Source organism: Gopherus evgoodei, chromosome 2 (genome assembly GCF_007399415.2).
Source record: "Gopherus evgoodei ecotype Sinaloan lineage chromosome 2, rGopEvg1_v1.p, whole genome shotgun sequence".
NCBI classification, from domain to species: Eukaryota; Metazoa; Chordata; order Testudines; family Testudinidae; genus Gopherus; species Gopherus evgoodei.
Window position 1 is genome coordinate 6,496,148 of NC_044323.1, and position 12,374 is coordinate 6,508,521.

Below are 12,374 nucleotides of genomic sequence, written 5' to 3' on the forward strand. Positions count from 1 at the left end.
GTAGCCAGTGCTTCATAAACATTCATTAATGTATCCTCACAACACCCCTGGGAGGTGTGGGAGTGGTGTTACCCCCATTTCACAGATGGAGGGGGAGGCACAGAGCGATTCAAATTAAAAGTGTAAGTTTGGGTGAGACAACTAGGACCTGATTTTTCAGCATTAAATAGCATTTTATTTGTTCAGGGCACCGGAGAGTGCTCAGCACTTCCGCAAATCAGACCCCAGGGTCTCAAGTTCGGCTCCCAGAAAACGAGGCGCACACATGTAGTGACCACCCGTGAAAAATGTGGGTTAAGTGACTTTCCAACACTGCAGAGGAACTCTGTGGCAGAGGCAAGGAGAGAATCCAATTCCCCAGGGCAGCATTCAACTGCCAGAACCATGTGCTTGTCCTTTCTCTGGCTGGGATCCCCTGTCTCATTCACTACACACCTTCCAGCTTCCAGAATAAATGAAGTAGGAATGCTGCAGCCAGGAGAACCCTTCACTACCCACCCCGATTGATCCCCAGAACAGGCCCCTCCTGTGCATTGAATGAGGCCAGGGCTCTACGCAGGGGCAGCACCAGCTCTTCCCAGTGGGGAGGCTGAGGTGGGCTTTAGCTTTCCTTTGCCATGAGGCCCGACCCCTCTCCGTGGCCCTACCTTCTGCTCCTCCTCTCCCTCCATTGGCCTCGACCCCTGGCCTTATCGGAAGCCAGAGCTGGGCAGTGCTCGCAGCTACCACGGGTAAGAGCCACCCGAATGGTGGTGGACCTAACTCTGGGGCTGGCAGAGCCTTCAGGGGGCTGCCCTGGGTTGCATGTCCCTGTGGGCAGGGACACAGGCCAGGGACTGCTCTTGGGCACCCCCGTCCCCAGCCCGGGCAGGCCAGCAGCTGCTGCTCTCTCTGCTCTGCCTTCAGTCGGAGAATGGCAGTTGCTACAGGTACCATAGATAGATTTCTCTGGTTACATTCAAACAGTATTTCCTTGGTAAATCACCCGCCCCCAGCATCACCCCTGGTTCTGTGGAAAATATGTGACCTTGTGATTAAAGGCTGTATCATAATGCATATGCACCCAGGGACCAAGTTAAGGTTACACAGACGACCTTAATTCTGGCATCTCCTTACCTTTGACTGCTTGACTTTGCAACCTTAATAATGTTCTTTTAGTGTAGCTTTTGTGTGTGTAATCTGTACAGATACCTATGCTCTCACTGTTTATGCTTCTACTGACTACCTCTTATATATTGTAATTGACTACTAGCATGTTAGGCACTCCACTGATAGAATCATAGCTATTCAGCTGTGTCATAGGATCTGTACTGCTAACAGAGAGTCTCAGCTAGCATTTAGCTCCAGTGGTAGGGGGGCCTGTACTATTGGAGTAGGAGAATCAGATCTCTGTCCCCATGTCATCAAGTTCAAAGTGATGGTGGCATGCAGCATAGTGACAATTGTGAGATTCCTAAACAGCCATCGGTTTGGTTATAGTATAAGGCCCTGATCCTGCAATGAATGGACAGACCTCTCAACCCACATGCAGTTCCGTTGACTGGAGGGCTTTGTCCTTGGGAGTTCACTATAAGATCATGGCCTAAACATATCCAATCTACTGCACTTATTTGTGCAAATAATGGAAACTCCTTATAATGAGCTTATGGTGATATAAAGTAAAACTCTTAATTGCTTCAGTGACTTGCAATGTACAAATTACAATTCCACTTATATTGAGCCTCTCACACTAGTGATGCTGATCTCTGGAATAAAATAACTTCACTCTGATATCATCCTGCTATGTAACAATGCCACTATTATAATGACATCTGTTGCTATGACCAAACAGAGCTGCATTAATTTATACATTATGTTTTTTCTTCCTGCTTTTCTTGCAGGTTATAAATGATTAGCCCTTATGACCAACATGAGCTGGAGTTTTCTCACCCGTCTGCTAGAAGAAATTCACAATCACTCCACTTTTGTGGGGAAGGTCTGGCTCACCGTGCTGATTGTCTTCCGTATCGTCCTGACAGCTGTCGGAGGGGAGTCCATATACTCAGATGAACAGAGCAAATTCACGTGTAACACCAAGCAACCAGGCTGTGACAATGTCTGCTACGATGCCTTCGCACCGCTATCACATGTCCGGTTCTGGGTCTTCCAGATCATCATGATCTCAACCCCTTCCATCATGTACCTGGGCTATGCCATCCACAGGATCGCTAGGTCCTCCGAGGAGGAGAAGAGGCTTAAGGTACTCAAGAAAAAGAAGAAGCAGTTTGCTTTGAACTGGCAGGCCGTCCGTAACTTGGAAGACCCTTTGGAAGCAGACGAAGAGGAGCCCATGATCTCCGACAACACGGTGGAAAATGAGGAGAAAGCCAAAGCAAACAAGAAGAGCAAGGAGCAGCAGAAGCACGACGGGAGGAGACGCATCCAGCAAGAAGGGCTGATGAAGATTTACGTCTTCCAGCTCATTGCCAGAGCTTCATTTGAAGTTTGTTTCCTGGTTGGGCAGTATTTTCTCTATGGCTTTGAGGTGGAAGCATATTTTGTCTGCAACAGAGCCCCTTGCCCTCACACCGTGGACTGCTTTGTGTCAAGGCCGACAGAGAAGACCATCTTCCTCCTGGTGATGTATGTTGTGAGCTGCCTGTGTCTGTTGCTCAACATGTGTGAAATGTTCCACTTAGGGTTTGGGACCATTAGAGATGCCATTCGCAACAGAAAGATTAATAGTTTCAGGCAGCCTCCATACAACTATTCCTATTCGAAGAATATCTCCTGCCCTCCCGAGTATAACCTAGTCGTGAAATCGGAGAAGCCCACAAAGATCCCAAATAGCCTGTTGGCCCATGAGCAGAACTTGGCTAACGTTGCTCAAGAACAACAGTGCACAAGCCCAGATGAGAACATCCCGCCAGATCTGTCCACCCTTCATAAACACTTGAGAGTGGCCCAGGAGCAGTTAGACATCGCATTCCAGAGCTACAGTGCCACTCAGGCCAACATGCAGCCTTCCAGAACCAGTAGCCCACCTTCGGGTGGGACAGTGGTAGAACAGAACAGGGTCAATACTGCCCATGAGAAACAAGGCGCTAAACCCAAAGCCAGTTCAGAAAAAGGTAGTTCTAGCAGCAAAGATGGAAAGAGTTCTGTATGGATATAATTAGGTGCTTGACCGTAGCTCACAGACAGGGCAACGTAAGTAAGAGTGTGGGTTTTTTCCAGCATTGTCTAGAATTCAATTCACAGAGCACAGGCACAATTTGTATGTGGGAGTAAATGTAGCTGAAGGATGAGTTGTTTCAAATGTTACATTTGAATTATGTCTTCTGGTGTGTTAACAAAGACACTCCCTTTCTTGCCTAGTCCATATTCTCTCTGGGAACCTCCATCGAGCTAAACTGTATGGTCCCCCCCCCACGCCCCGGCACTGCTTAGGGATGGGAGTAACAGTCTTTCTTCTTATGTCACTCACTAGCTATTTGCCCAGGATGACCCACTACAGGCTCTCTGCGACAGAGACTGGACTGACAAGCGAGCTGGTTGGCGGGAAGGGGACTCTGTTGATCATTCAGAAGAAAAGTCTTGACTACCCTGAGCAACTCATGTCCTGCATCGTAAGGCTATAGTACTGTACTTGTGTTGAGAAGGGTTTAATTACTAAATGTCCTTCCTCAAATTAATCTGAATTCCTCCGTTAAAGGGGAAAACGGTGACATGTTGCATAAACTGCCACGATCCACTAGCACGGCTCGTTTCCTGCCTGGATTCTTACTAACAAGCAGTCATTGGAGATGAACGCACCAGAGATTCCGGCCGTGAGTTCTAACCATGCATTAACGGAACATGAAGACTGTCAGAAGCACAGTAGCCATATTTTAAAGAACGTATGCAACCCTGAGCGATTAGCGTTGAAGTAAATGTTGTATCCTTTTCTTCCCCCAATCAGTGTTGAACTGCAAAGCAAATGGGATCAAATGCTATGTAGCATTTGCAGTCAATTTGCACTGTAACGATGCTGCAGTGTAGCATTCATCCCAGAGCTGGTGGGAATTGCAGCAGTTTAGTGTTTTTTAACACTGCTACTGCACATCTTAAGCAAAAGTGCCTTTAAGCAACCAGGAAAATGAAATTTGAAGTTTCTAATGTCTGTGTTAACTCTTGGTAGAGATCAGAAGACCAGTGCTGACAAATTTTGTTATCATGTACTTTTGTTTTAATTAAAAGCTTATAAATAGTTGCAGCCAAATAGATCAATGCATAGTGTGTACAGTGTGGTGCGGAGACATATATTTAAGTATATATACACACACATCTGAATGTTATGTGTGAGATACAGATATATATAATGTAATATCGATCCCACGATGATATTTACAACTTCCCACCCCCACCAAAAAACCACCAGCTCAGAATGGTGGCTGATTTTTCTCTCTTGAAGGTCAAATGGCCAGCCCTTGGGCCAGATCCTCAGCTGGTGTCAGTTGGTTCAGCTTCAGTTATTTCATCTGACCCGACCTGAGACTCTGCTGACTTAGTTTTAATGGGGACAGGAGAGGGGCCATTCCCAAAAAGCACTCGTCTGCAGTTTAAGGCCCAAGTCCCCCTTGCCTTGCTCACACGACTAGTTCCACTGGACTTGTGTACACCAGGTTATTTTGGCTGAAGTTTACCACCAGAGATACCCACAATGCAATGCTAGTGCAGACCAAGTCTATGCAACATGGTGCTTAACAATGCCAGTGGCCGCTGGCACCTTGTCTGCTCTAATTCTGTGGGAGAAAGTGAACCGATGGTGGGAGAAGTGGGGAAATCTTAAGAAAAGAAGCCCAGTCTAGACACCACCATTGACTTCCATGAGGCTATTCATGTCAGTGAGGCAAGCAGGGTTAGGACCCTAAACACAGCATGGCTCCAACTAGAAGGGTTTCAAACACTCTGTCAGAAATACTTTGGCAATGTATTTTTTTCATCATTGCCAAAGTAATTTTTTTTCACTTGTACAAAACTGACTGTGTCTGTGGCTTTGTTGTGAATTAACTCTGGTAATGAGCAGAAATGTAATCCTGACTGCTGGGAACATGGCTGGATGATTTATCGGCCTGGGTGTCAGTGGACGTGCTGAAGTAAAAAAGTAAATAAATAACTGCCCCATTTTTGCTCGCGGAGAGCCTGATCCTGCCTGCCAGGTGCCTAGGTGTCCTCAATTCCTACTGTGGCTTTGCAGGATGCATTCAAGAGCTTCCAGGATTAGACCCATAAATCTCAGACCACGATAAACCTCTAAAGACTCTGAATGAGCAGAGCACTTAAGAACATGCTTAACTTTAAGCAAGTCAGTAGCCCTGTGGGCCGACTCGTGCAGAAGTGCGGTATTCAGTCAGGGCCTAACTGACTGAATACCGCATCATCAGTGATAGTGACAGAGCAAATCATTGTTTTCAAAGGAATACAGTGACCAGCTCATGAGAGCTTCTGGCAAAAAATGTTTAATATATTTTGCTTAGCCACCTATAAAGTACTTTAGGGTTTGATCCTGTTCCCATTGGAGGACATCTCCTGGAAGCAGAATCTGCTCCAGGTGATTGTTCAAAATGACTGAGTGACTCGAAGGAACTGATCACAAATCATCAGTTCTGTTTAAAGGAATGCAGCTTTATTCTGCTGCCCAACAGGCACGTGTAGTGGATTTCCTCAGCAGGATAAGTCAGGATTACTCCATGGGTCTGTCTTAGGGAAGAACTCACTTAGCCATGAGTTTTGTACAAAAAGCTCCTAATATTTACAACATGGTGGGGGTGGAAGAAACATATCGGTCTGCTCCTCCTGGCTGAGTCCTTTCTCTTTGCTTCATGGAACGACTTTGCATTTTGCATGGAGTTAAATTATTCCTCCTAAACGTGGGACATACCTAAAAACTAAGAGGGTCTGCTTGATAATGGTGGGTTCCATTAAAAATTAAATGTGCTGCAGATCCCTTGACCCTGGTACATATTCTGAACAGGAGCGATGCCGTGAAGTCAGGCCCACATCTGGGAATTGGTTTACGCTTTATGCTGCCCAGTATGGACGTTTATACTGCGTATCTATGTGAATCTCCCTTGTTTAGCTTTGGCCCTGTGCCCCCCACAGGCAATTAACATGATGACCCTGATGGAAGCTCTGAGTAGACTGAGGGTTGGATGCTGCATGTTTTTTTCCTTAGCGATGACTCACAATGCAGCAGGCCCATTGAAACGTGTCTCCCTGGAGCAGAGCAGTGACTCTCTGCTGCATGGGGGAGTTTGGGTTGTATGTTTATCCTGGTTATAATAGCAACAACAGCCTCCAGTCCTCAGCATTTCCTGAACAATTCCTGCTGGGTGTAATTGACCCTAGGTTTCCACTGGACTCCTCAGCTAGTCATTAATCTTCAGGGACTGTTCTGTGTGCCTCGGTTGTTGTTTAATTCAATCCTGCTTTGATTGGTGTCGCTGGACCAAGAATAGCCAGCCAGAGAAACAGAGCCAGCCCCTTGGCTCTGACTTTATTTGTAAGGGTGACTAATGCCAATCATTTGCCCAGGAGGCAGAGAAACAAACTTTAAATCAGACATCTCAGAGTCCACCACATAAGCTCGCTCTAATAAATGTATAATCGGTCCTTACTGTTTATTATATTAGGAAGGGATGCACAACCGCTTTGGGTCTGTGCGGGCCTTGTGAGCAATGCCCTCCCTGCAGCCACCATCCCTAGGGCTAAGGACCGTCAGCGAGTGCAGGATTTTGCTGTTAATACTCTCTTGTCGGTTCTAGTCTAACCTCCTTTCTGAGTGGTCTATAATTATAATCTCCCATCACCCATGCCTAATGCTGTACAAAGAGCTAATTAACCCTCAACATGCCTGGAAGGTAACTATTATTAACCCCCCTTTATCTAGCATGGTTAAGATGCTTACCCAAGGCATCCAGCGGGTCAGTGTCAGAGACAGGATTAGACTGCAGCGGTTCCAAGTGTCCAGCCCCACGTTCAACCTATTGGCTCCAGTTCACCTGTTTTGGGCAGTCAATATGTGGCATACATGTTTTCAGCGTAGAAACGTTTTCAGTTACAAAATGATTGTGTCGGGCACGGGGGTTGGTTTGATTTAGTTTCCTGGCTTCACTTGATGTGGTGAAAAGCAGATGACTTGAGGGCCGTGAATGAGGACTTGCTTGTGATGCCTTGTTAAAAAGGGAGTGAGTTAAACATGGGATTTCAGAAGCCTCTCTGAATTTCCTGACCCTTCTGGGTAGCCTATGCCAGGTACTTAGTGTTACCATGGTGGTCAATGAGCTGTATTTCTGCAGGAGGGACACCAAATTATCACCCAAACTAACGGGCAGGGAAGTTGGGCCCTCAGTACCTACTGAATGTCTCAATGTGTGATTCTCCTTACCCCCCATTCTACACCATCAGCATAACGGGTCAGATGATGATTGCGAGCATGTCAGCGTTGTACATAATAGTCCAAATTCTGTCCTGATTCATTCGCTACCCTAGTCAAGTGAACCCGTACAATCAGTAAAGTTGCATGGGGCATAAGATGGGGCAGAATGTAACCCAACATTTTCCATATGCCCCCATGCAGCTACAGGGCAGTGCTGAATAGCATGCCTGTGGGGCTAGGCAGTGGCAATGTGATAATAGTAGATTGCAGAATCCTGGCCTCATTCAAGTCAACAGGAGTCTTGCCAGTGACTTCAGGGGGGGAAGCATTTCACCCATAAAAGTTTGAAGTCACATCTGGGGCCAGTGCTGGCTCATTTCTTGCAGCACCTTGTCCAGGGCTCCGTCCATTCCAGAATTAACTTGTAAAAGACCCGAGCATGGGGCTTCCACCACCTCCCTTGAGAGAATATGTCACTGTCTTAGAGCATTCAGAGTTAGAGTTGTTTCCTGCTATTCAGCCCGTAAGGTAGCCGTGACCTAGTGGTTGGTGATAAAACTGAATCAAGAGATCCGTGCTGTTCCCGACCATGCTACTGATAATCTCTGTGACCTTGGTTGAGTCACTTCCCGTTTCCTTATCTGTAACATAGGGCTGATAACGTTTACCCAGCTTGGTAAAGCACCTCGAGACCTGCAGGTGAGAAGACACGCTGCGTGTTGCACCTCTGCAGAGCTTCTCTAACTCCAGCGGCCTTGCCGGCGCTGCCTTTGGGATGATCCACAACCCCAAATCTCTGTAGCACTCAGTGCTATGGAGGATTCCCTTTCAACTCACAGCCAGCGCAGCAAGAGTCCCACACTAGGGGCTGAGAGGAGAGGAGCCTAGGCACATTTGAGCTGCTCTTACAGTAGGGGAATTCTTCCCATCCCTTTGACTCAATTACAGCACTTATTTGCCATGGGAGCAGCATGTAGGAGCCAAAGCAAGGGACAGAATTGGCCCAGAGAAATGTACATTAGTATTATGTGATGTTGCTGAATGCCCTCCTACTACTCCTTTCACATCCCTTGAGGCCCTCCCAAGCTGTGTTCCCTCTTTTGCTGGTTATACCCTCTAAGGCCTTCAGAGGTCATCACTGCACCAGGCTACTGGGATTTAATACTGCCTTGCAAATGAATCTGTGCTGATCTCAAAAAAGAAATCCCATTTTTTTATGGGAAGGAGACATATTAGGAGGCACAATACACATAACCTTCTTAACCAATGTGGCAAAAAGTTGAGTCCCAGATTAGGTAAAAATCCATCAGGAGCTAACCATCTAACTGCTCAGACAATTGCAACTAATTCACATGCAGCATCTTTCTTGAACAAGATCACTATATGGGATGGGTTTAATGCTTCGTTTGTTTTACAGGTTAGTTGTTTCATTCCCAGAGCAGATGGGTTTAGTTGTGTAGTTTGTTTAATCCTAAATGCTGAATATATTCACTAAAACATGTCAGATAAAGTGCTCATCTTTTTTATTCAGGGCCTGGAATGTCCCAGGTAGAAGCCAAATTACCTTGTCGCTTGCATTCCATTCCACTGGAAAATACTTGAACTTAACTAAAGGCCATAACAAGTCTGTGCTGTTACAGAGTTTCTTGGAGGTTTTGTACTAACTGTATTTGTATTTGAAACTTTTTGCGTATGAAATTGAACCTGTAAATATTTTTCAGTGTAAATGTTACATCTGGAATGTAGTTAGAATGTTAAACATATTTGTCAACAAAACAAACCCCAGTTCTTTGGATATTCAATTTCCAATACTAATAACATGGAATAAAACATACATATTGTTTACAGTATGCAAAGTGTGTGGTTTATTGATATGGCAAGGATAATTTTGAAGATGTTGGTGAGGAGAGGTGGCAAAAACTTTTAAATCTAATTTGGTAGCCAATTCAACCATATATTTTCATGGACGTAGATACATAAGAACACATACTGGTCCAAAACAATGGTTAATCCAACCCAGTATCCTGTCTTCTACAGCAGCCAGTGCCAAGTATTTCAAAGGGAATGAACAGAACAGGGTGATTGCAAGTGATCCATCCCGTGAACCTCAGCTTCTGGCATTTGGAGGTTGTGACCCTGACTGTCTCAGCTAATAGCCATTGATGGACCTATCCTCCATAAACTTATCGTGTCTAATTCTTTTTTGAACCTAGTTATACTTTTGTCCTTCACAACATCCCAATGCCAATGAGTTTCCACTAGTTGACTGTGTGTTGTGTGAAGTACTCATTTTTTTTTTAAATCTGCTGCCTGTTAATTTTATCATTTGACTCCTAGTTTGTGTGTTAAGTGAAGGGGTAAATACTGTCTCTATTTACTGTCTCCCCACCAGTCACGATTTTGTAGACTTCTATCATATCCCCCCTTAGTTGTCTCTTTTCTAAACTGAACAGTCCCAGTCTTTTTAAGCTCTCCTCATTTGGAAGCTGTACCATAGCCCAGATGTTTTTGTTGCCCTTTTGTGTACCTTTTTCAATATCTCTTGAGATGGGGCAACTAGAACTGCATGCACTCTTGAAGGTGTGGCCTTACTGTGGATTTATAGAGGCATTATGATATATTTTATTATCTATCCCTTTCCTAATGGTTCCTAACATTAGCTTTTTTGACTGCTCCACTGCACATTGATCAGATGTTTTCGGAGAACTATTCACGCTGACTCCAAGATCACTTTTTGAGTGGTAACAGGTAATTCAGACCCCATCATTTTGTATGCATAGTTGGAATTACTGTTTTCCAATGTGCATTACTCACAAAGTACTTTTGCCTTACTGTGACCTGCTGGTGTCATAACATTTTTTCCCAGATCTGGACCTTAGCGTCCAAAATATGGGTGTTAGCATGAAAACCTCCAAGCTTAGTTACCAGCTTGGACCTGGTAGGGCTGCCACCAGCTAGGAATTATACAGTGCCTAGCTCACTGTGGTCTCCCCAAAACCTTCCCTGGGGGGCCCCCCAAGACTCAGATGCCTTGAGTCTTACAACAAAGAGAAATAACCCCCTCCCCTTGTTTCCTTGTTACTTCCTCCCAGGCTCCCCTCCCTGGACGACCCTAGGAGATTCCCTGCTTCCAGTCCTGGAAACACAAGTACCGAGAGATCTAATCTCTCTTCCCCCTCACCCAGAGGGTATGCAAAGTCAGGCTTAGTAAATCTAACACAAAGAGATTTTCCCCCTGACTTCTTCCTCCCACCAATTCCCTGGTGAGCTGCAGACTCAATTCCCTGGAGTCCCCACTAAAGAAAAACTCCAACAGGTCTTAAAAAGAAATCTTTATATAAAAAGAAAGAAAAAGGACATTAAAAATAGGCTCTGTATCAAGTTGACAATATACAGGGTCAATTGCTTAAAAGAAAAATGAATAAACAGCCTTATTCAAAAAGAATACAATTTAAAACATTCCAGCAACTACACACATGTAAATACAAAAGAAAACAATATAAACCTATTGTCTTACTATTCTTGTACTTACAACTTGGAAACAGAAGATTAGAAAGCCAGGAGATAGAAAAATCACTCTCAGAACCGAGAGGGTCAGACCCAAGACAAAGAACTCACACCCAAAACTTCCCTCCACCCAGATTTGAAAAAGTCTTGTTTCCTGATTGGTCCTTTGGTCAGGTGTTGTTTGTTACCCCTTTCCAGGTGAAAGAGACATTAACCCTTAGCTATCTGTTTATGACAGCTGGTTACCAGTATTCTGCTCTCTGTGCTAAGAGGCATTGCCTACAACTCCTTTAGGCATTGAGCTGAAGTAAGGTGGAAAACTGCCTAAATTTTCAAAAGTGACTAGTAGTTTTGAGGACCCAACTTGGGACATCTTAAAGGGGCCTGATTTAGCAACTGGACCCATTCAAGGTGGCTCAAATTCAGCAGCCAAAATTGCTGCATACAAATCACTTTTGAAAATTTAAGCCACTGGATAGATCTTCTGTGTAGCCAGAACCACAATTTTTTTTGCAGGTTATAGAAAAAGAATAGTGGAGCAGATTAAGCCAAATGTTGATTTAGCATAAAGGTGACCAGTAAAAGGGGAGAAAAGCTTACGTTAACAATTTCCCCCCTTCTTTCATATACATGTTTCTGCTTAAGTTTTATATTAGAAATTCAGATCTTGTCTATCCTGTTTTTCCCTCAGCTGGACAACTAGGAGGAGATAGGACTTCAGAGGTACTGAGTGAGCAGAATCTAGCTACATTACAGGGAAAATTATATTTATTCAGGCTGCTTAAAACTCACGGATATTTGTGACCCTCTAACTCAAATCCATGGAAATCACTTGGGAGGGATATTAACTTTGTTAAAGATTTACTACCTTTGCCCTTCCCATTAAAAGGATGATCACCCACAAACTGTAGCCTGGAAACCTCCAATGGTTTCTCACAAAACTCTAATCAGTTCTACAGATGATCGGAAAATTTTGATGAAAAACACGGTGGAAAAATCCACTATTTTCTCCATTTTTTGACCAGTTGTAGTGTTACTTTTCCACTCTTCCAACCGGAACAACAAAATAAGCCCATCAAGTAAACCTTCCTAGATCCAGGAAAGTATATTTTATGAAGTTCACAGTGCACAACAGCATTTACTCACTCAATGCTGATTTACAACAGTGATGGGTGGTACAGGAAAACCTAAGAGATAAAAAGTCCACTGGTCAACTAAGGTCACCAGCAGGGCATCAAGTTACAAGTGATACATTATCAGAATCAATCTTCAGTGGCTGCATATAGCTTGACACTGTCGCTGGCTACAGCCTTTACAGATTAATCCTTTAGTGAGTGTCTTGTATGCCACATTAAGGGCTATAATCCCGCACTGTCTTTTTTGGTGATGCTCCATTGGGGTCTGTGTCTCACATCTGGGCCGTGGCAAATTGCCAGGGGTGAAACTAAGTTCCACTGCATTGCTCTTC

General features: G+C 44.6%; 1 protein-coding gene across 6 annotated transcripts in view; it reads left to right on the plus strand.

Annotated features, from left to right (window-relative positions):
* The window catches only part of GJC2 (gap junction protein gamma 2), a 140,940-nt gene extending 131,691 nt beyond the window's left edge, over positions 1-9,249 (plus strand). For all 6 annotated transcript variants that reach the window (XM_030549878.1, XM_030549879.1, XM_030549881.1 and 3 more), the window contains one exon: positions 1,881-9,249. In XM_030549878.1, coding sequence (XP_030405738.1) covers positions 1,901-3,154 — 1,254 coding nt within the window. In that variant the 5' untranslated portion in view covers positions 1,881-1,900 and the 3' untranslated portion in view covers positions 3,155-9,249. The remainder of the gene's footprint in view (positions 1-1,880) is intronic.
* The last annotated feature ends 3,125 nt before the right edge of the window (positions 9,250-12,374 follow it).